General features: G+C 40.2%; 1 protein-coding gene across 1 annotated transcript in view; it reads left to right on the plus strand.

Annotated features, from left to right (window-relative positions):
* The first annotated feature begins 1,236 nt into the window (after positions 1–1,236).
* rab28 (RAB28, member RAS oncogene family) overlaps positions 1,237–26,387 on the plus strand; it is a 137,116-nt gene continuing 111,965 nt past the window's right edge. Inside the window, exons 1-3 of the mRNA XM_060831869.1 lie at positions 1,237–1,789; positions 1,927–2,023; positions 14,408–14,496. Of these exons, the coding sequence (XP_060687852.1) occupies positions 1,715–1,789; positions 1,927–2,023; positions 14,408–14,496 (261 nt within the window). The 5' untranslated portion in view covers positions 1,237–1,714. The remainder of the gene's footprint in view (positions 1,790–1,926; positions 2,024–14,407; positions 14,497–26,387) is intronic.

Here is a 26,387-nt window from a genome sequence, read left to right on the forward strand (position 1 = left end):
GAGCAGACCCTGTGATAGCGGGAAAAGATGCCCCCTCCCTGATCTGGCACATTGCGCCGGCCCGAGGTGAAAATGGCTCCTGGCAACGGCGAGGCGGAGCGGTGAGGGAGACAAATATCATCACACATAGAGAGACAAACATAACCATCATCTCACACACACAGCGAGAGAGAGAGAGAGAGAGAGAGACAAACATAACCATCATCTCTCACACACAGCGAGAGAGAGAGAGAGAGAGACAAACATAACCATCATCTCTCACACACACACACAGCGAGAGAGAGAGAGAGAGAGAGACAAACATAACCATCATCTCTCTCTCACACACAGACAAACATAACAATCTCACACACACAGACACACAAACACAAACATTACCATCATCACACAGAGAGACACATACACACACACACATACACAGAGACACACACACACATAACCATCATCACACAGAGAGAGACACACACATAACCATCATTATACACAGAGCGAGAGAGACATAACCATCATCACACACAGAGAGAGAGAGAGACATAACCATCATCACAGAGAGAGAGAGAGAGAGACATAACCATCATCACAGAGAGAGAGAGAGAGACATAACCATCATCACACAGAGAGAGAGAGAGAGAGAGAGACATAACCATCATCACAGAGAGAGAGAGAGAGACATAACCATCATCACACAGAGAGAGAGAGAGAGAGAGACATAACCATCATCACACAGAGAGAGAGAGAGAGAGACATAACCATCATCACAGAGAGAGAGAGAGAGAGACATAACCATCATCACACAGAGAGACATACACACACATAACCATCATCGCACAGAGAGAGACATACAAACATAACCATCATCACAGAGAGAGACACACACACACACAACCATAATCACTCAGAGAGACACAAACATAACTATCATCACATACAGAGAGACACACACATAACATCATCGCACAGAGAGAGACACACACTAACATAACCATCATACAGAGAGAAGTACACAAACACCATAAAGGCAAGGGGGAAAAGAGAGAAAGGGGGAGAGAGAGAGGGAGAGAGACACGGACAGAAACATCTTCATACACTCCGGCGGGGGCTGCTGGGGTCAGGGACAGACATACATTTGCAGTTAGGGAGAGGGACACGAACACATTTATAAATTCGGGCAAAGAGTGTCAGAGACGAACAGACGCGGGGTGAGGTGGGGTTGGGTGGTGGGGAGTGATCAGTGACAGTCACGCCAAGGCGTTTGGGGAGGGGGTTGTTAGAGACAAAGATAGAAATACTCATAGAAACATTAAAGATAGGGAAAGGTGGAAGAGGGAGATTAGACACACACACACCGGTGAGAGGGTCAAATAAAGCCTCAGGTAGGGACAAAGACTTAGGGAGCGAAGTGGTGTCAGTGAGAGACACGCACGCACAGCCATCCAGAGTTGGGGTTCAGAGAAAGAGGCTCACAGCAACACGGTGAGACACAGACAGGGAGAGAGGCTGTCGGAGGGAAAGAGACGGTAGAGGGTCATATACATAGAGATATACATACAAGGTCGGGGGGAGGGGTTCAGAGGCAAAGTGTGCCACAGATAGGGCAAAGAAAGACAAACAGGGAGAGATAGAAACACACAGAGACGGGCAAACAAGAAGACACAGACAGCGTTGAACGGGACATAAAAGTCCGACAAACCAGGAAAGAGCGGGGACAAGTGCCATGTCCGACTCTGAGGATGAAATTCACGACCGGCAGCTAAAAATCGTCATCTTAGGTGACGGCGCCTCGGGAAAGGTGAGTGGTCGAGATCTTGGTCTGTGGATCAAAACCCAGTCAGGGGCCCTGTCTTGTTTGCTGGGATCCCTCACTACTGCGAACATTGATATAAATCATTCCTGATCCTGTGTATTAATTCATATTTTATATTGCAGACTTCTTTAGCAATGCGTTTCGCCCAGGAAGCTTTTGGAAAACAATACAAACAAACAATTGGATTGGATTTTTTTCTGAAAAGAATATCTCTACCAGGTAAGAACATTTAACAAAGTTTCATTCTGTGCACAGTGTAACAATATTAGTTGGAACAATATTATATGCTTAGTATACATATTGGATCCGTGCGAATTTCCCGTATTGTTTTGAATTCTTAGCCCAACATGTATAATGAAAAATGTCCCTGTGAGTTATCACCAAAGTGACACATTTGGGTCTTTGCCTTTCTTGGAGACGAGATTTTAGAGTTGGGGGACCTCAGGCAGGTAGACCTTGCATTGGTAGGGCGAGAGATGAGGTGTTTTTCTGTCCTCTGGAGGCCAGTTAAGAAACAGCATCCCAGCTCATCACCAACCGGTAAGAGGAGATGCTTGATGGGGCTTCTTTCTCTCCATTGTATGCTCTAGCTGAGCAATAATGTGACGAAGTGCTAAAGCCCATTAAGGGCCTCAAATTATCATACTGGTGGATGGGCTGTCCATTGCTTTCCCTACTGCTGGTGGGGAAGATCCAGATGGGTGAATGCAAGCAGGTCACCCACTGGATTCAAGGTTCCACCCCCACCCCCATTTTTAAAAACATTACTGATGGGAAAGTGTTAAATTAAGTCTGGAATTAATGATTCAGATAGATGTTGTTGCATATTAAACTCCCAAAAGCAGCAGTGATTTCATGATCAAATAATTTAAGTTTTATTAAGGGAGAAATATTGCCCAGGAAACAAGAGAAAGCACCCATTGCTTGTCTTCAAAATGGCCATGGGATCTTTTGTGATCATTTGAGAGGGTTGACAGCACTTTGTTGAAGATTATCTGGTCGCCGTCTCTTTACTGTGGGAATTTGTTCTGCACAAATTGACTGATGTGTTTCCAACATTCCAAGACATAGAAAGTACCTAACTATCTGGAAAATGCTTTGTGATTTTCTAGGATGGCATGAAAATACTGTAGAAATGTGAGTTTGTTTTCCCCCTTCTCTCACTTGCTTTTTCTGTCTTTTCTTTTTCTCATTTCGTTCTCTATCCTTTGTCTTTTCAGTTTTCAAAGATATCTATTTAAACCTTGAAACACTGCTGTGAGTCACTGAATTGCACTTTTATTTTGTGTATTATAGCTACAACTTTCATTTGGAAACATTTTAATTTCAGGGAGCATTGATGATTTTTTTGCTCAATTGGCAGTCTTCTCACTCTGCATTGAGATCTCTACTGTATGGACATTGAGGAAAACAGTTTTTACAAAATTTGTGAAGGAATAACTTTGGCTGAGCACCCTGGAGTCTTGCCCATTGGAAACGTACGTCAGAACTTTGGGCACATGCCTATATGGGGACAAAACTGGCTGAGTGATAAGAAATGGCAAGTAGTGTTCAATGGACATTTTTCAGGTGGGAGGAAAGTTTGTAGTGGAACTCCCCAGGTATTGGTATTGGGACCCTTGCTTTTGCTATTAATATATCCCGACCTTGCTGTGCAGTGGACGTCTTCAAAGTTGGCAGATACGTCAAAATTTGGAAGAATTGTGAACTGTGAAGAAGACAGTGTTGCCTTCTAAAAGGATATAGTCAAGTTGGAAAAGTGGACAGATAGGTGGCAGATGAAGTTCAATGCAGAGAAGTGTGAGGTGATACATTTTAATAGGAAGAACATGTGAAAGACAATATAAAATAGGGAGTACAAATCTAAAGGGTACTTAGGAGCAAAGGAACCTGAGTATATTTGTGCAGAGATTACTGAAGGTAGCAAGAAAGGTTGAGTGAGCAATTAATAAAACATGGCATTTATCCTCTGCTTTATTAATAGGGGCACAGAATACATGAGCAAGGAAGTAATGTTAGTTTGCTGAAGACACTTGTTAGATTTCACCTGGAGTATTCTGTACAGTTCTAGTTGTCACATTCTTGGGAAGAATGCAAACACATTGGAAAGAGTGCACTAGTGATTTAAAAGGATGGTTCCAGGAATGGAATATTTCAGTTATGATAACAGAATGTAGAGATTGGAAGTGTGGTTCTTGGAGAGTGGAAAGTTAAGAGGAGATGTGATCCAAGTTTCAAAATCATGAATGGGCTGGGTAAAGTGGGAAGGGAGAAACTGTTTTCACTTGTAAGAGGATTAAGAGTCAGAGGCGACAGATTTAAAGTGATTTAAAAAGGAGCATCTGTGATGTGAGGGAAAAAAATGTTTTCACATTGTGAGTAGTTATGGTATAGAATGCACTGCCTCAAAAAGTGGCGGAGGCAAGTTCAATTGAAGCATTCAAGAAGGTATTAGGTAAACATTTGGATAGAAATAATTGCAAAGATATTAGTGGGGGGGGGGGGGGAAGAGAGCAAGGGTGTGGATGGTCAAGTAGGGAGATTGGCATTTGGTAATTTTTTTTGAAGAGTTGGTGCAGACATGTTGGGCTGAATAACTCTTTCTGCTCCATAACATCTCTGTGAATCTATAATGTGATTTTTCAATATTTGTGAGGTGCGGTTTCTTCTTCCTGTCTCTTCTTGCATGCTTGAAGACAGAGTAGGTTTGTAATTGTTTTTGTTGTGTGAATTGAATAGAGTTTCCTCACAGTTTTTGAAAGGATTGCTTGTCACTACAGAGCCTTTTAGCCCAATCAAGCAGCAAATGCTATCTTTGATTACTGTACATCTATTAGTCCTGGACTGTATAAAGGAGAAACTTCTTTACTTAATTTTTTAAAAATATATATTAATGGTCAAACCGAGCAGACAGGAAAATATAGAATTGAAAAACTTAAAGGTATCAAAAACAAAGCTGGGGTGAGAAAAGTAATTTGGAGTCAAGAAATAAAATGACTTGCAGTTTTATTAGTTGTTTTATTTTCAAAATAAGAGCGAATGTTGTATTATAACCTCATCAATTTTTAAGGAATTGTTTTTGCACTGTGTATTTGTTTTTTTAAATTTATTTTAGTATCTATCATTCCTTTCTAGAGAGGTTTGTATATATTTCTCACAATAGATTTGTCAAGTTTTGAAATGACTTGGTAGGATTTCCATGTCCCATAAAAGATAAGAATGAGGTGAAGCTGACTGTATCATGTACAGTTCAGTGCTTCAAGCATCTCCAGTTTCTGACTGAAAAGAAAGCTCTCTTCTAAATTAATTGTCAGCTTCTACAATAAGATAAAAGACGTGTTATGGATCCTGTTAGATTAGATTTTCTGCTTTTTGCTTAATAAGCATTGAGAACCTTGTCTTACTCTCATTAGAAGTTGGCATTTTGACTTGTGTGCAGTTTAATTTGTTTTCCTTCCATCAGCATCTAATTATGAACAGGACATTGGTTCGGCCACTGTTGGAATATTGCATGCAATTCCGGTCTCCTTCCTTTTGGAAAGATGTTGTGAAACTTGAAAGGGGTCAGAAAAGATTTAAAAGGATGTTGCCAGGGTTGGAAGATTTGAGCCATAGGAGGAGGTTGAACAGGCTGGGGCTGTTTTCCCTGAAGCATTGGAGGCTGAGCGGTGACCTTATAGAGGTTTATAAAATCATGAGGGACATGGATAGGATAAATATGGATGGGGTAGGGGAATCCATAACTAGAGGGCATAGATTTAGGGTGAGAGGGGAAAGATATAAAAGAGATCTAAGGGGCAACTTTTTCACGGAGAGGGTGGTACGTGTATGGAATGAGCTGCCAGAGGAAGTGGTTGAGACTAGTATAATTGCAACATTTAAAAGGCATCTGGTTGGGTATATGAATAGGAAGGGTTTGGAGGGATATGGGCCAGCTGCTGGCAGGTGGGACTAGATTGGGTTGGAATATCTGATCGGCATGAACGGTTGGACTGAAGGGTCTGTTTCCGTGCTGTACATCTCTATGACTCGATGTAATACTCAGGTAAAATTAATCTGTGTGCAGAAGAAATCATCCATTTAAAGCTCAACAATCTCTGTCACTAATGTGGCCAAATATAAGGATTTTGTTAATGTGTTGTGATCAAGCAGAGGGGGGAATTATCACTGACCCCAGAATCTTATGCATGGAAGGAGGCTATTCAGTCCGTTGTGCCTGCACTAGCTCTTCAAATGAGCATATGGCAAAAATGCTATTAAAGCTGTTGCCGGGGGATTCAAGATGGCGGCGACCCAGCAAGTCTGAGTCTACAGTGCTCCTCCCAGGACTTGGGCAAAGTGGATCTCCCACCCCCACCACACTCACCAAATCATCTAAAATAGCTTTTATTTAATATAATTAGTTGTTTGGTAGTGTTAGTATTAAATTTAAATAATCTAATCTCTTAGGAAAAATGACTAAAGGGAGGAGAGCCCACAGCTCTCAGCAAGCAGGAACCCCTCCCCCACCCTCTCCAGCTGCAGCTGAGGTGTCCATAGCCGCCCCGGGGGACTTACCGACAATAACAAGCCTTGTGGAGATGATCACCAAGCTGGACGCGAAAATCGATGCATTTATCAAGGAGTCCCGAAATCGATGGGAATCACTCTCGGCTGAGCTGCAAAAGCATGGCCGAGACATCCAGGAACTCGAGCGCCGAGTCGGAGGGGCGGAGTTAAAGGCCGCGACCTCCGAGACTGCAGCTCAATCGGCCGCGGATCAGGTCCGGACTCTCGAACAGCGAGTCCGGACCTTAGAGAATTACATCGACGACCTCGATAATCGAGGTCGCCGAAAAAATATTCGTTTGCTGGGCCTTCCCGAACGGGAAGAGAAAGGTCAGCTCACAGCATTCCTGGAACAGTGGTTGCCACAACTTTTGGATCTGGAGGCTGGATCAGGCCAGGTGTGGGTAGAATGGGCCTACCGGGTCGCAATACGCAGGCCTGGCTCACGCCCGGTCCTGTTCCGGCTGCAGAGCTATAGGGAGAAGCAGATACTCCTAGATGCCTCTAGAAATCTTGGAAAAATCCCAAAGCCATGATCTATAAAGGATCCAAGATCATGTTATTTCAGGACTTCTCCCTGGCTCTGGCTCGAAGGAGGAAGGCGTTCGATGAGGTGAAGAAGTGTTTAAGGGACTTAAATATTCAATACTCCTTACGCTACCCAGCGACGCTATGTTTTAACCACGAAGGATCCGGGTATAATTTCAGATCTCCAGAAAAGGCTAAGGAATTTTTGGACTCTCTTAAATAAATCGTAAGAGACAATGTATGTTGGCTTGCCTTTTCCCCACTCCGATTTATATCCCCCCCCCTTTTTCTTTTTCTTATCTTACTGTTTATTATTATCTTGGGGAGGGGGAGAGGGAATTGTTTATTTGCTCTCCATTTAACGATTTTCTTCCCCCCCTTAGGGTTCTTCTATTTTATTATTATACGTATGTATGTGTGTATGTACATATATGTGTGTATGCATGTATGTGTATATATGTATATATATATAAGCCAGAGGGTTTAGTTAATGTTGGTGGGGAGAGGTGGTTACCTTATTCTATTTTACTTTTGTCTCTAGGAGCGGGGTTATTTTCCTTTGCTATTTTATATTATTATATTTAATTATAATTTGTTGAAGTTGTAATTTTATAGTTATATATGTTTGTACATGGTATTAATACTACCAAATATACTCAGGTGTGGGTGGGGGTAGGGTGCTCACTGTTAACTCTAGCTCTGTATTATATCTGAATTCTCCTCATCCGATGAAGGAGCGCCTGGGTCAAGGGTGGGGCACTGATTGGGAGAGGATATGATGGACCGTTGGAAAAGAAGTGATACCCCCTGGGAACAAGGGGGATAATCTCCATTCAAATATGTTTTTTTTTATTATTTAGAAATAGTTTTCTTTTTATTATACTGTTATGAGTGTATTAGAGAACCTTTATTTTTGTAAATTCTATATGCTCTATGCTTGGGATGTTTTAGATAGGGTTTCCCCTCCCGAGGGGTCTCGGATTTACCCGGATGATTATGGTTGATTAGTCGGCTAAGTGGTGCACCTGGAATGTCAAATAGGAAGAGATTATTTTCTGTTCTCTCTTTCCATATAAGGAAAAATATTTTGGTAAACTGGGTGGCTGAAGGTTCCCCTGGATTTTCAAATTGGCACAGATTAATTATGGAATGTATTCCCTCGACTTCCTTATAAATATGGTGCACCGAAAGACCGAATTATTTTATAAAATATGGCAGCCCTTTTACATAGATATTTTGGCTATCCTAACAAGGGCTTTTATTTAATTGAGATTACAAACATGGCTGGTCCGGGGCCCCTTGGGAGAGGAATCCCGCACGAATACGGGTTTTGTTATATATGATGTTAACACATTCCGAGCAAGTATTTCAATATCCAACTTCTATGGTAACCGTTGGGTTTTTTTTTTCTCCCCCACTTCTTTTTTTTCTCTCATTTTCTCTTATTTGAAAGATGTAAGTGATTCAATTCTACACTCTGGCTAATTGTAGGTTAGATTAGTAGTTAATTGAGTTTTGTTTTTTCTCTCTCGGTATTTTTCTTTTGTTAAATTTTGATTATTGTATATTTAAGATTTATTTATATATCAATGTTGGTACTTGAGAGTTTTGTTTATTTTTGTAAATTTGTTAAAATGTTAAATTTCTAATAAAAATATCTATTAAAAAAAAGCTGTTGCCACTCAGAGACAGACCACTGAACCACATCAGCCTGTTTTGTCTTTGCAATACATAAAAACTAAAACTTTCAAAGACCATCAAAATTGACCCCCATGATTCCTTAGCTGAGTTTTGAATAACCAATGCCAGTCTTTGAGAATAATGAATTCTTGACAACCAGTTTGTATCTTAAAATAACTTAGCAATTTATGAACAATGCAATAACTTTAGTCAAGCAAAATTAAACAAAGTTAAATAGTTGGTCTATGATATAAATCCAAATATCTTTATTTTCAGCTCCAGCTCCATTCACACAAAGTACAGGCAAACAAGCATAGTTAAGGGATAAATTTGAAAAAACAAAATTCTACAGGCACAGATAGTGATCTCTTCACTGATTTTTTGAAGATGTTGATCATTCAAAACCTTTCTGGAGGAGGGTCACTGAACTCAAACTATTTACTTGGCTTTCTGGCTACATGGACTGAGAAATGGCAGATAGAGTTTAATTTAGATAAATGTGAGGTGCTGCATTTTGGGACAGCAAATCTTAGCAGGACTTATACGCTTAATGGTAAGGTCCTAGGGAGTGTTGTTGAACAAAGAGACCTTGGAGTGCAGGTTCATAGCTCCTTGAAAGTGGAGTTGCAGGTAGATAGGATAGTGAAGAAGGTGTTTAGTATGCTTTCCTTTATTGGTCAGAGTATTGAGTACAGGAATTGGGAGGTCATGTTGCGGCTGTACAGGACATTGGTTAGGCTGCTGTTGGAATATTGTATGCAATTCTGGTCTCCTTCCTATCGGAAAGATATTGTGAAACTTGAAAGGGTTCAGAAAAGATTTATGAGGATTTTGCCAGGATTGGAGGATTTGAGCTATAGGGAGAGGCTGAACAGGCTGGGGCTGTTTTCCCTGAGGCCTCGGGGGCTGAGGAGTGACCTTATAGAGGTTGACAAAATTCTGAGGGATATGGATAGGACAAATAGACAAAGTCTTTTCCCTGGGGTCGGGGAGTCCAGTACTAGAGGGCAACTTTTTCACGGAGAGAGTGGTATGTGTATGGAATGTGATGGAGGCTGCTACAATTGCAGCACTAAAAAGGCATCTGGATGAGTATATAAATAGGAAGGGCGTGAGAAAGTTGCCCCTTAGGTCCCTCTCACCCTAAACCTATGCCCTCTAGTTCTGGACTCCCCCACCACAGGGAAAAGACTTTGTCTATTTATCCTATCCATGCCCCTCATAATTTTATAAGTCTCTATAAAGTCACCCCACAGCTTCCGATGCTTCAGGGAAAACAGCCCCAGCCTATTCAACCTCTCCCCATAGCTCAAATCCTCGAACCCTGGCAACATCCTTGCAAATCTTTTCTGACCCCTTTCAAGTTTCACAACATCCTTCTGATCGGAGGGTATCCCTTTCTGTCATATTCATTATCTTTAAATGTAGTGAATGTGTCGTATTCATCTGTATTCAATTACAGTTCGGTGATGCATTCTATCTTAGTGATCTCCAAGGCAGATGATGCTGTTGGTTTCAGTGAGGTTTCTGCTGTGTTTTTCTGCCATTACTTTCCTATTGCTGCAACCTCTTGCAATCTTTTACACAAGCATTTTTCACCGCTTTTGCCACTATCCAAAGTATATGCCTTTTTCCTGTTTCTTTTGCTGATTTGCCACCAAACATTTGAATATTACATCCCAAACTAGTGCTCTTCTTAATACCAGCCTTTTATTCTCCCTCCAAATAGTTCTACATGACAATCCCACTACTTAAAAGCCAAATATTTAAACAGTATTATTTTCTAACAAACAGTAAGCCATGGGAGATCTGTTCATTTTTATCTTCTTTCTTTACAACTCCTATGGTGACTTCTTCTTGGGAGGCAAAACAAGGGTGTGATTTGGTTGCAAGGGCCATGCTGTCACAGTGTTTGGATGGCTTAAGTAATGAAGGTACAATTAATGAGGTGATGTTGGGTGTCTAGTAATAGGTATATTATCTTCATTCTTAAATTGAGAGTCCTTTAAAATTGCAATCTTATTGCACAGTGTCTATGCCAACTCTTTGAAAGAGCTGTGCAGTTTATTGCCACACACCAGTTTTTCCATTACTCCACAAGTCAGTCATCTTGAATTATATGTCTGTCATCATTTGAAATTTCCTCTGGAATTTGATTTTTGCTCCAGATATGTGTAAAGTAATTTCTGCTGATTTCCCCTCTTTTTTTGCCAGTTACTTAACATCTATGACTTCTGATTACCAACTCTCTTGTCAGTGGAAATCATTTCTCCCTACTTGCTTTGCTAAAATGACTCATCGCTTGGAATCTTTTCAGGGGTGGGAACAATTTTTCCCTATCTACTTTGACCAGACCACATTCAATTTTGAAAACACTGTCAATTTTCCTCTTCAAGGGAAATGATCTGAACTTCTCCAATCTGTCTTTACAACTGTCATTTCTCATCATTCATGTAAACCTGATCACTGCTTTCACATCCTTCTTGAAATGTGGCAACCAGCATTGTACACATACTCCAGCTGAGGTGTAACTAGCATCTCATACAAGATCAGCATAACCTCCTTATTCTTGAATTCTGTGTTGCTCTGAATAAAGCTCCTGCTCCTGTATGCTTTTTCAACTGCTCTTTCTACCTGTCCTGCTTCCTTTCATGATTTTTGCACATATATACCAAGATTTATTTGCTCCTGAATTGGAAATCTTACTTTTCCTGAAATATATCAATGACTTTGATGTGCAGGAAATAATTTCAAAATTTGCAAATGATACAGAACTTGGAAGCATTATCAACTGTGAGGAGGACAATGTAGAGCTTTAAAAGAATATGAACAAATTGGTGGAATGGACTGAAAAGTGGAACATGAAATATGAGAAGTGTGGAAGTGATACATTTTAGTACAAAAAGCAAAAAGGAGACTATAAAATAAATAGTTTTATTCAAAAGCAGTATGTAGGAGCAAATAAATCTTGGTCATGAAAGGAAGCAGGACAGGTAGAAAGAGCAGTTTAAAAAGCATACAGTTCCAGGGGCTGAAATATCAGGAGAACCCAGAGAGAATACCTTTTGTTATTCATTTCCTCTGGTTGAGAGCTTGACCATAAGTGGTAGCTCAGTGTTTAGCACTGTTGCTTCTCTGTGCCAGGAACCTGGGTTTGATTCCACCCTCAGGCAACTGTCTGTGTAGAGTTTGCACGTCCTCCCTGTGTGTGCGTGGATTTTCTCTGAGTTCTCTAGTTTCCTCCCACTGTCCAAAGACGTGCAGGCTAGGTGGATTGGCCATGCAAAATTTCCCATGGTGCCCACGGATGTTCAGGCTAAGTGGAATAGCTAGGAAAATGCAGGATTACAGGGATATGGTGGAGGTGGGTTTGGGTGGGCTGCTCTTTCGCGATTGATGTGAACTAACTGGGCCGAATGGCTTGCTTCTACACTGCAGGGGATCTATGATTCTATGAAACCATACTTGGACAGCAACAAAGTAGTTGACTTAGCTCTTGTATCTTCAGTGTAACTGTGTAATTGTTTGCTGTATTCACGAGAGTGGCTGAGATCATTCCTTTGACGTTTTAGTCCTCTTCCCTTTTTGAGCACAGTTGTTTTGCCTGCAGTTCATTATTTATAAACACTATGTAGGGGCTGCAGGGAGGAGTTCACTTTTTGATCTCTGAAAATATTTCCAATAAGATTCCAGACTGGGTGCTGAATAATCGGCATCTTTGGTTACACACTGTGAAAGGCAAAGAAGTTCACTATTCTTTTTTCTATCTACAGAATGTATTGCAGCAGTTCACCAGGGCTACCTTGAATGTGTTGCATAGTTCTGTGATGAAGGTGGATAAGAGCAGTAACACTGCTTACACTGTAGCATTTGCAAGTTTCTTTCTAAGTCGTCCTGCTATAATTTGGATCTAGGTATCACTATTCCTTTATCACTTGGTAAAAATTCTGCAAATTCTTACCTCACATTATCTGTGCAATGCTAGCTGTGGTTCAAGAGGGTCTGGGCAGCTAGGAATAGGTGTTAAAAGTGATTATGCCAGAATTTGCATTGAACCTTGTACACACTGAATATTTTGATACAGACACTGTCTGCTGCTGCACACGTTTTTCACCTCTGTGTTAAATTTACTTATTTTGATAAAAATATTTAGATAAAGACCTTTGAAAATGTAAATTTCAGACAGTTCATTGAATTTGCTTCAGAAACGATCCGCTTCTATGAATTATTTATTTTTCAAAACTTCTTACCTTCGCATTTACATAACAAGTTCATAATTTCTTTGGCTTAAGTTTGAGATGCAAAAGAAATACCCTTCTTTCTCTTCGGTGGCTGGCAACATAGACTCACACCGACTTAGGTTACAAATAAAAATACGAAAAGATTAAAGTTGAGTGCAAGCATTTTCAATTCCTTGTGAAATATTTAGCACTGAAGAATTAAAACTTGAGGATTTTTAAATAGATTAACATATTGCTGATTGATTGGCAACTATTTGTGGAAAAAAAATGCTAAGTGTTTTGAAACTATCAAAACGTCAAAATGATGGTCAAGGAGCAATCGCTGCAAAGGGTCAGCTTGAAAGAGATGAGTTATTGTTCCATTTTACATGGTCTCATAGAGTTTTGATTAATATAAAATATACCTTTTCTTAAAGGATCCACTGTAAAATATGTTTTAACTAGTCATTTGGGTGACATCCAGTAAATAAGTTTATTCCCATGAATGGATTATTTCAGTCTTCTTAATGAAAAATAGCCAAAGTAATGTTTTTAGTTCCATCCTTGGCTTTTGACACTTAAAATAAGGTTAAGAGTTGTGCCAAAAATATTTTACAACGTTAATGCAAGTCCCAGTGGTGGTTTTAAATTCAACCCAGTATGAACTGGTCAGTGTGCTGGCCTAATGTTTTTAATGCAATGAATGTAAAATTTGTTGTTTTTTGTTTATTTCCTCTATTCGTACAATTTGTCACTTTCTTCCTGTAATATATGGTTGTAGAAAAGAGAGACAGTCCTTGAAACTCTCTCAAAAAGATTTCTATTGTGCGTTTGTTAAATGTCTGCTCTCGAATGTATTAACTGTAGTTGCCAAATGTAGACTGCTGCAAAATACATGGTCCTAAACTTTAAACACTGAATTTTTTGGTTAGTCTGTACTTCAGACACTAATCTGATATGAATAGAAATATTATATGGCTTATTGCATATTCACTTTTATAATGGCTAATGTAAACATATATTTAATATCTAGATTATTTTGTGTCTCCATATTTAGATACTGTGTAAACTATTTGCATGATTTTAAGATTACATTTTTGTAAGAGATGAGACAAAATAAATACACATCCAGTGATCCTTGCATTTAGTTATTATAGTTATTTAAATGAGGATTAATAACTAAGCAGCCGGTTTGATGTGTCGACCTTGTATTTTATATTTTGATCAACCTTTCAAAGGAAGCAATTCTATCTACGACGATGGTTTCACTTTAACTTTTGCTACTTCACCAGCATTGTGGCAGAATGGGACGTTGACTGAAATCATTTACTTGTTTTTGTGTGTTGGAAAATTTAATTTTAGTTCATGTACAACTGGTTCTAAATGTGGATGTAGGTTTGCTCATTGAGCTGAAAGGTTCATTTTCAGACTTTTCGTCACCATATTAGGTAACATCTTCAATGAGCGTCCGGATGAAGCATTGCTGATGATTCGAAGATGTTACCTAGTATGGTGATGAAACGTCTGAAAATGAACCTTCCGGCTCAGCGAGCAAACCTACATCCAGAACCTCAATCTGAGCTACAAATCGCTGGTTCTAAATGTACTGATCTCTTTCTTTGTATAGGTAATTTAAATGTTACACTGCAAGTCTGGGATATAGGTGGGCAAACTATCGGAGGAAAGATGTTGGACAAGTACATTTATGGAGCTCAGGTAAGAACTTTCTGATTAACCTCCATAAATACTGAAATAAGGTAAGTATCTAGATTTAATATTAATATTAATTTTATATTCTGTAATAAACATCTAGATTGTAAAACTTTAAAATAAGAATATTTGTGCATTTCTACGACTTTTAAGTCATTGCCCTATTGAAAGAGATTCTTGAAATGATTTGAATTTCCTTATATTTACAGAGACTGGGTTGTGCAAGAATGTTGTAGAACTGTAGAATCTAACTGAAAAAGTTGCATAATCAATAAGTTTTGTGGAGATGCATTTAAATTGGTCAATGTTCATAGTTGTAGACTAATGTATTAGGTTGTACGTAGAAGTCCACGTGTAATGCAAAAGCCTTCTATATGTCTTACCATTGTTGGCAACTGTTGCTGGCAGAAGTGGTATGCATTTAAGCAAACTGTCTGTATTGTGCTTTATTACATGTTAATTGTATACCTGAAAGTTCTGTTGTACTCAGTGCAAAATTTAAAATGGTACACCTACGACTAAACCAAGAGTAGATATGTGGTGTTTTGCGTGGGCATAATGAATTCAGATTTAATTAACACCAGACTTAACATTTAGTTTTAATGTAATTATTTCATGAATAAAACAGACCTTACCTTGAATTTCTTGCAACTTTGTATAGTTATCTTTGGGATTCCATAATAGTGTTTTGATATGTATAATATTTAAGACCATAAGACATAGGAGTGGAAGTCGGCCCATTGAGTCCACTCCGCCATTCAATCATGGCTGATGGGCATTTCAACTCCACTTACCCGCATTCTCCCTGTAGCCCTTAATCCTTGAGGAGTGTAATTTTGAGGAATGTATTTTTGATTTCAATATTTAAAAATTATAGTAATAGGTTTGAAGTTATTAAAGTCACAGGATTAAATATGCCAATGCTGATTTGTTCTTTTCAGCAGAATATACCAAAGTGATAAGATGCATTTGACTGACACACCCTTCTCATTAAGAAACTTGTGGACTAAATCTTCAGAATGTAGAAGTTGTGTATGCTTTTCTTTAAAGTTTTTTGTCAGCTTATTTCTTGAAATAAATATTTTTGAGTGATCCTGTATTCGCTTAGTATAACAGAAATTGAGTATTGCTGATAAAAAGTACATTTTAAAAACTTTTTGTCTAACATTTATCATAACAGATAAAACAATACCATATTTCAAAATAAACAATTGTGTGTATTCATACACTGAGACGTGTCCTCTTCAGAAAAGCAAAACCAAACTAATAAATACACTTTGGATTCAGACTCCATTGTTTCAGTGTGCATTGTAGGAAATTCAGCTTTGTGTGACCAGTACATTGTTGGAATTCTTAGGTAGCCCGGATCACCCACTAGGTCCCTGGTTGTGATACTGGACTTAAGTTAGTAAATGTGGTGTGATAAAATAGGAGGCATTTGTTTCAGGGGCAAAGAATCTCAGTGTTTATTGAAACACAAAATTGAATATTTATATAAAATAACAGAAAAGTGAACATATCACCAGAAAACCAAAGAAAATGGAAAATTACAAGCACTGGAATTAATACAGTCAAGAACAGATGCTAGTACTAAAATATACTATTATTCTGATACAAGTTAGTTACTGCTACACACAGAACAGCAATATAATCCCAAGTACCTGAATAAAGAGACCTTCCTGACCTTGGTTGCCCTGCACCATTGCTAATCCACCCTCCACTTCCTGCTAACGAGTTGGATTTTGGAGTCTCAATGAAATTGAGCTCACCACTGGAACAGTACAATGTTGAAGTGCAGGTGTCCTGTTCCTGATCTCCATAACTTGTGCGCTGGTGAGGACTTTGGATGCTGCAGGCCTTCAGTCTTGGCTGTGTTTGCTGATGTTGTAAGATGCGTTTTGAATCTGTCGGGTGAATACCTCGATTATTCTTATTTCTAGTGGTTCTTGCAAGCATGTCTTTGCTTTTGAAGATGTCTGAGATCAGGGTTGCAGATCAGGTTGGTGTTGGTGCTCTTGGGTGTCTTCGGTTGTCAGGTCTGTGGTTTGTGGCCAGTCAATGGAGGTTGGAGATGGCTGGGAGGATCGTTCTCGATGTGGTGGTCTTCTCCTGGCGGTAGTTGTGGAGAAAGCTTTACTCGTCTGTTTCAACTACTTCTGACTTCTCTCTCCTTTTCCCCTGAAATAAGGTCCTCCAATTATACAAAGTGGAAGACCACTTCCCCACCAAATCTGAATTTGGTTACTGAGCTGTTGTTCCTCCTCTCGGGGCTGAATGAGTCTCCTGACCACTGAATGAGGTGTGAACGGTTCTCTGATTAAAATTACTGGTTTTGATACTTTTGAATGTCCAGTTTGGATAGATGTAGGTTAAAGTTTTGTTGGTAGTGTGAAGATCACATTCAAAGGCAAACAGGTTTGCATATAGTGTAATGGTGTGGAATGTTCAGTATCTCTTGTGTTCGAGTAAAGGGATTAAATGTTGACTGGTCTTGTATTTTTGTAGGGTTGAGAGTGTGGTGTTGGAAAAGCACAGCAGATCAGCTAGCATCTGAGGAGCAGGAAAATCGACATTTTGGGGGAAAACCCTTCATCAGGAATGAGGCTAGGAGCCTCGGAGGTGGAGCGATAAATGGGAGGGCGTGCTGGGGGGCTGGGGGGGGAGATAGCTGAGAGGGCGATAGGTGGATGGGGGTGGGGGTAATGGTGATAGGTTGGAGGGGAGGGTGGAGCAGATAGGTGGGAAGGAACATGGACAGGTAGGACAGGCATGAGGGTGGTGCTGAACTGGAAGGTTGGATAAGGTGGGGGGAGGGGAAATGAGGAAACTAGTGAAATCCACATTGATGCCATGGGATTGGAGGGTCCTGAGGTGGAAAATGAGGCATTCTTCCTCCACGTATTAGGTAATTAAGGATTGGCTATGGAGGAGGCTTAGGACCTGCATGTCCTTGGTGGATGGGGAGGGGGAGTTGAAGTGTCCGGCCAAGGAGCGGTGGGGTTAGTTGGTGCGGGTGTCCTGGACATGTTCTCTGAAGCGCTCTGCAATTGGCCTACTTGCAGAACCCTTCAGAGAACACCTCTGGGACACCCACACTGTGGCCGAACACTTAACTCCCTCTCCTATTCCACCAAGGACATGCAGGTCCTGGCCTTCCTCCATTGCCACTCCTTAACCTCCCGACGCCTGGAGGAAGAACACCTCATCTTCCACCTCAGGACCCTCCAATCTCATGGCATCAATGTGGATTTCACCAGTTTCCTCATTTCCCCTCCCCCTGCCTTATCCCAGTTCCAACCTTCCAGTTCAGCATTGCTCTCATGTCCTGTCCTACCTGTCCATCTTCCCTCCCATCTATCCGCACCACCTTCCCTTCCGACCTATCACCTTCACCCCCACCCCCATCCATCGATCGCACTCTCAGCTACCTTCCCTCCAGCCCAACCCCTTCCCGTTTATCACTCCAGCCCCGAGGCTGAATACAAGAAAATTCAGGGAGGTTCTACAAAGACAAATTCTATCTGGGTAAAGATACAAAAATGAAATATAAGCCTACAATTAGCTATGTGCAGTACAGACTGTAAAACAATGGGATAAAATTAAAATTATATGCAAGGTAAAATAAGATAAACTGAGAGATACAAGGGGGAAAGGCAGGCAGACAGTCAAATATAAAGCAAAACAACTATGTCTGCCATATTTAATAATTATTTTCCTAATAACAAAACACACACATATAGACACTGTAAGGTGGGGCAAAATTTCCCCATCAGATACCCTGGACTAAAACCCTCTGAACTTGGGATACAAGTTTGTGGAATTCATGTTTGAATTAAGATTCACCACTGATCCTTTTACTTCTTTCTTTCCTTCCACATAATCATAAATCCACATTCTCATAAATTCTTCAGAATCATAGGGGAGGTGATTGCTTAATGGTATTATCACTGGATTATTAATCCAGAGATCCTGGTGATTTCTGGGGACCTGTCTTCAAATCCTATGGCAGATGGTGGAGTTTGAATTCAATTTTAAAAAAAATCATGTGGACGTGCTAGTGTTCGACTGGCATGGACAAAGTTACAAATCACACAACACCAGGTTATAGTCCAACAGGTTTATTTGGTAGCACTGCCTTTCGAGGCGCTGCCTCTTCATCCAAATAATGAAATTAAGAGTCTGTTGATGACCATTAATCCATTGTTGATTGTCAGAAACACTCATCTGCTTCACTAATGCCTTTAGAAAGGAAACTGCTATCTTTACCTGGTTTGGCTTATCTGTGACTCCAGACCCACAGCAATGTGGTTGTCTCTGAGCAATTAGACATGGGCTTAGCTTGTGTTGCCCCCATTCAATGATTGAATAATAAAGAAAAGTCACAAATGTAGCACAGAATATAAGCATTCAGTCATCAAGGCTGTATTATGTTTTGTTTTTGATTAGAGCTGTTAAAGTAATCCAAACAAAAGTAGAAATTTCTGGAGAAACTCAGCAAGTCTTGCAGTGTCTGTGGAGAGAAAGCTGAGTTAATGTTTCAAATCTAGTGACCCTTCTTCAGAGTTTCTTCAGCAATGTTTGTTTTTATTTTAGATTACCTAGTTTGTTTTATTAAACTAATCCAAAACCCTACAGTTTCCCCATATCCCTGTGATTCTTTCTCAATGATGTGGAGGTGCCAGTGTTGGATAGGGTGGGCAAAGTCAGAAGTTACATGATACCGGGTTACAGTCCAACAGCTTTATTTGAAATCACAAGCTTCTGGAGTTTATTTCAAATAAACCTGTTGGACTATAACCTGGTATTATGTGACTTCATTCTTTTTCAAGTCTTTATTCCATTGTCCTTAGAAGGGCACTATTGAATCTGTTTTCATCAAATCTTTGCCCAGTGCAATCCAGATCCTAATGGTTTGGTAGATTGTTAAAAACAAAAGAAGTCCTCATGTTTCTTCCCATTCCTTTACGAAACAACAGAATGCATGGACTTTGCAAAGGTTATTGGACTGGACAGCATTTTAGCAATAGTACTGAAGACTTGTGCTATTGATATATCCATACTAAGTTTAGGAAGCAGACAGGGAGCCCTCGAAGAATACAAACATCTCAGGAAAGAAGTCAAAGAGGAATTAGAAGGGATAAAGGGGCCATAAGATATCTTTGGTAAACAGGATTAAGGTAAACCCAAAGCTGTTTTATGCGTACATAAGGAGCAAGAAGGTAGCAAGGAAAAATATAAGACCACTCAAGGACAAAGGAGGAAATTTATGTGTGAAACCAGAGGAAATGGGTGATGTCCTTAACGAATACTTTGCATTAGTGTTCATAAAGAAGGAGGCCATGGTGGACGTTGAGTCTTGGGAGGAGTGTGTTGATAAACTGGGGTATATCAGTATAAAAAAGAGGAGGTGCTGATGTTTTAAAAAGCATTAAGGACCTGATGGGATCAATATCAGAATGCTGAGGGAGGCAGGTGAGGAAATTGCTGGGACCTTGTTCAAAATCTTTGTATCTTCTTCAGGCACAGAGGACTGGATGATAGCCATCACTGTTCCTTTGTTTTAAGTGCAGCAGTGATAATCCAGTAAAATACAGGCTGGTGAGCCTTATGTCAATGGTAGGGAAATTACTGGAGAAGATTTTCAGGGATAGGATTTACTACATTTGAAAAGATATGCACTTATTAGTGATAAGCAGCATGGCTTTATGTGGGGAAGATTGTGTCTCACAAACTTACTAAAGTTTTTTGACAAAGTGACAAAGATGATTGAACTTTAGCAAGGCCTTTAGCAAGATCCCTCATGGCAGGCTGATACAAAAGGTGAACAAAGTCAAAAATCACATGACACCGGGTTATAGTTCAACAGGTTTATTTGAAACCACAAATCTTCGGAGCTCCACTCTTTCCTCAGGCAGCCAGTGAGAGAGAATACACCAAACACAGAATTTGTAAATAAAAGATCAAAGGATTATTTGCATAAGTCGTATGACCTTTTGATCTTTTACTTATAAATTCTATGTCGGATGTATTCTCTCACTAGCTGCCTGAGGAAGGAGTGGGGATCCAAAAGCTTGCGATTTCAAATAAACCTGTTGAACTATAACCCAGTGTCATGTGATTTTTGACTTTGTCCACCCCAGTTCAACACCACCATCTCCACGAAAGGTGAAGTCACATGGAATTCAGGGTGAGCTGGTAAGATGAATACAGAACAGGTTTGGTCAGAAAAGACAGAGAGTAGTGGTGGATGTCTGTGACCAGTGGTGTTTCACAGGGATCAGTGCTGTGACTTCTGTTGTTCATAATATATATGAATGATTTTGAGGAGAATGTAGGTGGCCTGATTAATAAATTTTAGGCTGGAGACTCGGTGGAGAAATGACAGAATAAGTTGAATGTGGACAAATGCGAGATGATGTATTTTGGAAGATCTAATGTAGGAGGGAAGTGTACAGCAAATGGCAGAATGCTTCATAGTATTAATGTATAGGGGGTTGAGGCATACAGATCCATAGTTCCCTCAAAGTGGTAACATAAGTGGATAAGATGATCAAGAAGGCTTTAGTATGCTTGACATCATCAGTCAGGATAGAGAGTATACAAATTGGCAAGCCGTGTTGCAGCTGTATATACCTTTAGTTAGGCCTCAATTGGAATATTGTGTACAGTTCTGGTCACCACACTACAAGAAGGATGTGGAGATTTTGGAGTGGGTACAAAAATAGTTTAGCAGAATATTGCTTGGAGGATATTAGCTATGAGGTAAGATTGGACAAACATTGTTTGTTTTCACTTGAACATCAAAGAATGAGGGACAAGCCAATAGAAGTTTACAAAACTATGAGAGGCATGGATAGAATAGATAGTTAAAGTCTTTTTTCCAGAATACAAATGTTAATTACTGGGGGATGTGGTTTAAGATAAAATGGGGTAAGTTTGAAGGAGATGTGAGAGGCAAGTTTTTTTTACATAGATGGGGTTAAGTGCCTGGAATGTGGTGCCAGAGAGGGTGATGGTGATGAAGGTGGTGGCAGATACAATGGCACTGTTTAAGAGGCATCTTGCGACATATTTGAATAGGCAGGGAATAAAGGGATACTGACTACATAAAGGCAAAAGGTTTTAGTTTAGAAAAGCATCATGTGTTGGTGCAGTCTTGATGGGCTAAAGGACCTGTTTCCATGTTGAAGTGTTCTTCGTTTTAAGCTGTTCCAGTTTAGTTCCAACGTTGACATCTAGCCACTAATGTAGAAAATTGTTCAGATTCGTCATGTCCACAAAAAGCAGGAAAAAGTCAATTCGAAAATTTACTACCTCATCATCAACTCAATCGTGAGGGAAAGTTTGAGTCATACTGAGTACGAAGAGTGGTTGTGGTTATTGGAAATCAATCCTTTTACCCACAGAACATCACTGCAGCAATTCCTCTGTTCTATGCCTAACCATGTCCAACTGTCTCACCAATGACCTATCCTCCATCATAACATCGGAGTATTTGCTGGTGATTGCTTTTTTTTTGCATCAGTCATGACTTAGATACTGAAGCAGTCTGGGTACATGTGCAACAAAACCTGGGCAATATTCCTGTTTGGGTTGATAAGTGACAAGTGATATTCACACTTTAAGTACCAGGCAATAACTTTTTACAACCATTGCTCATGGCTTCAAGGCCCACTTGCTCCATAACATAACATGGCTAAACACATTGAATAAAAAATATCTGTGAGTACTTGACTTGAGTAGACTCAGAGGCTGAGAATGATGCAATGAATAACCTGTGCCTTGGTTTTTCTAAGTTTGTTTGCCATCTACAAAGCAGAAGTCAGGGATGTGATGAAATATTCTTGACTGGCCTGGATGAGTGCAACTCCAACAACACTCAAGAAGTTCAACCATTCAGGGCAAAGTAGCTCATATGATTGCCAACTCTTCTACTCCCTTCAATACTCACTCCCTCAATTTTTGATGCACAACTGTTCAGTGTGATTATCTACAAGGTTAACTGCAATAATAAAAAAAGTCCTGAGACAATACCTTCTCATTTGATGACCTTTACCACCTAAGAGGATAAGGCACAAGACATATAGGAACACACCCATCTGTAAGTTCTCCTCCAATATACATACAATCCTTGGTTGGAACTATATTGTTGTTACTTCAGTGTTGCTGGATCAAAATCCTGAAACTTCCTTTTTCCCTAACTGCACTTTTGGATCACCTTAGCATGTGATCAGTTTGGATGGGCAATTAATGCTGTCTTGGCGAGTGGAGACAACATCATGTAAATGAATTGAAAGAAAATCATCTTGGATTTGTAGGAGCTTATTTTTCATTATCTAACTTACATACTAGTGTAGTGTAATGATTTTAATGAGGTCAGACAGCTGGACATCATAGAATATGAGTTCGCCGATTGGTGCTGTTAATCTGGTCCATTCAGGGAACCCTGGATGACATAAATAATTTGAGTGCCAAGGATACTGGCATTCTGGTGCCTGACTCTGTCTGAGGCAATACTATAGTCAAAGAATGTTCATTTGTAAATAAAGGGTGAGTTCATGATTGATTACTAGCCTCATTTCACCAGCTAATACAGAGATTTAACGACAATAAGTATTTGTACTGATGTTTGGGGTGCATGGACTTGTGGAACATCAGAAATACAAGAACTCACCAATAACTTGAATTTCCATTAACCTTAAAGTACACAAGAAAAGCATTACTTTCCTACAGTATGTACATTGGCTCACAACATTAGGCATAAGCAAACAACAAAAGCTTTATTTCAAGATAATAGACACACACAAGCCATTGTCTGAAACACCTCTTCCAAAGTCTAGATTAGAGTGGTGCTGGAAAAGCACAGCAGTTCAGGCAGCATCCGAGGAGCAGGAAAATCGACATTTCAGGCAAAAGCCCTTCATCAGGAACACAGGCAGAGAGCCTGAAGGGTAGAGAGATAAATGAGAGGAGGGTGGGGGTCGGGAGAAAGTAGCATAGAGTACAATAGGTGAGTGGGGGAGGAGATGAAGGTGATAGGTCATGGGGTAGGATGCAGTGGATAGGTGGAAAAGACGTGTGAGACCACAGCCAATGCTTTTCTAACATGTACACGTAATTTGAAAATTTTACCCAGGCAGTTACTGTTTTTTTATTTGTATCTCCGATCTCAGTCTTGGATTTAAATTTATCAATGGACAGTGAATTTGCGACAGGTTCCATTACCTTATTTTCCCCTAGTTTAATCGATTTTGAACATAGTGATAGTCCGAGGGTCATAGAGATTTACAGCACAGAAACATATCCTTTCGTTCAACTTATCTGTGCTGACCAGATATCTTAAATAAATCTAGTCCCATTTGCCAGCATTTGGTCAATATCCCTCTGAACCCTTGCTATTCATATACCCATCCAAATGCCTTTTAAATGTTGTAATTGTACCGGCCTCCACAACTTCCTCTGGCAACTCATTCCATACGTGCACTACCCTCTGCGTGAAAATGTTGCCAATTAGTTCCATTCTAAATCTTTCCCCCTCACCTAAAACCTGGAATCCCCCACCCCGGGGAATCAGCCTTGTCTATTTAGACTATCTCTGCCCCTCATGATTTTATAAACCTCTATATGGTCACCCTCAGCCTGAAATGCTCCAGGGAAAATATCGCCAGTCTTTTCAGCCTCTCTCTACAGCTCATAACCTCAAATCCTGGCAACATCTTTGTAAATCTTTTATGAACCCTTTCAAGTTTCACAACATCCTTCATGTAGCAGAGAGAGATCAGAATTACATGCAGTATTCCAAAATTTACCTAATCAAAGTCCCGTACAGCTGCAACATGACGTCCTAACTCCTGTACTCAATACTCTGATCAATAAAGGCAAGCACACCAAACACCTTCTTCACTATCCTATCTATCTGCTACTCCACTTTCAAGGAGCAATGAACCTGCACTCCAAGGTCTCTTTGTTCAGCCACACTCCTGAATACCTTACCATGAAGTGTATGAGTCCTGCCCTGATTTGCCTTTCCAAAATGCAACACCTCACATTTACCCAAATTAAACTCCATCAGCCACTCCTCGGTGCATTGGCCCATTCGATCAAGATTCTGTTGTAGTCTGAGGTAGCCTTCACCATCCATTACACCTCCATGTTTAGTGTCATCTGCTAACTGATTAACCATACCTCCTATGTTCACATCCAAATCATTCAAATAAATGACGAAAAGCAGTGGACCTAGCATCGATCCTTGTGGCTTAACAATTCTATATCACCACTCTCTGTCTTCTACCTTTGAGCCAGTTCTGTATCCAAGTAGATAATTCTCCCTCTATTAGTGTACTGTAACCTTGCTAACTAGTCTACTGAGACGAACCAGTAGAAGTCCATGTAGATCATATCCACTGCTCTGCCATCATCAATCCCCTTTGAGACACGATTTCCCACACACAATGCTGTGTTGACTATCCCCAATCAGTTCCTTACCTTTCCTAATACATATAAATCCTGTCCCTTAGGAGGCGCTCCAACAACTTGCCCACCAACAATGTTAGGCTCACCAGTCGATTGTTCCCTGGCTTTGAAGAAATATTATCTATTTCTTAGATAATAGCACCATGTTAGCCTATCTCCAGTCTTCTAGCTGTAGCTGAAGGAAAAAGGACTCTGGGTAATTCACAATGAAGGACAAGAAAACATTGTGGTTGTAAGAGTTGCTCCATTTTTGAGGTATTTTCAGCATTGGAGCTGATTTCCTTGAATTCTAGGAGCAGTCATTACTGTTTTATGAGCTGTTACATTGTTTTCCAACTTTGGGGGAAAAATGGATTAAAACAATGGCAGTTTAAAAAGGAGGAAGACAGACAAAGGTAGTGACAACGAAATGAGGACATGCCACAACCCAAAGGACTAGCCACACTACTATACACTTCTGAACTAACAGCCAGACTACTGAGACCACTAGGCACACAAACCAACAGCCACTCTCAGACAACAACTCACCAGGACGAAGGACCTGATACCCAGCATGAGCAAAACCAATGTAGTGTACAAAATCCCATGCAAGGACTGCACAAAACACTACATAGGACAAACAGGAAGACAGCTAACGATCCGCATCCATGAACATCAACTAGCCACGAAACGACATGACCAGCTATCCTTTGTGGCCACACACACCTATGACAAGCAACACGAGTTCGATTGGGACAACACTACTATTATAGGACAAGCCAAACAGAGAACAGCCAGGGAATTCCTCGAGGCATGGCACTCATCCACAGATTCAATCAATAAGCACATCGACCTGGACCCAATATACTGGCCACTGCAGCGGACAACTGGAACTGACAACCAGAAGCGGCAGATACAAATCACTATAAATGTCGGAGGAAACATCACAGAAGCGCTTCACAGGAGGCTCCCAAGCACTGAGGATGTCACCTAGACGGTGGACGAAACATCTGCAACACAAATTCCCAGCTCGGCGAACAGAACCACAACAACAACGAGCACCCGAGCTACAAATCTTCTCCCAATCTTTGAAGGTAGTGACCACATGGGAAGTGATTCAAACGGAGAAAGAAATCTATACTGCTGTTGACCCAGCAGTAATCTTCCCAAATGCTGCCTTTGCCGTTTAGTTTTAAGTATCCCTGGATGTTGGAGTTTGTTCTAAGAAAAATAAGCAAACGGTGAAATGTACAGCTGGAGAAACCTGCATGTGGGAGTTCACAGCAGGGGAGCAGCTAAGTGGCTTTTTAAAGTGTAACCTTACTGTATATCTTTTATAAATCTACAGTTGTGAGGAGAGTGGGTTCTTTTTTGATTACATGTTTTATTGATTTCTCTCTCTTGTTTAAACTTTGTAAGTATAAAAGCATAGGTACTAAGCAAGC

This window comes from Hemiscyllium ocellatum, chromosome 1 (genome assembly GCF_020745735.1).
Source record: "Hemiscyllium ocellatum isolate sHemOce1 chromosome 1, sHemOce1.pat.X.cur, whole genome shotgun sequence".
NCBI lineage: Eukaryota > Metazoa > Chordata > Chondrichthyes > Orectolobiformes > Hemiscylliidae > Hemiscyllium > Hemiscyllium ocellatum.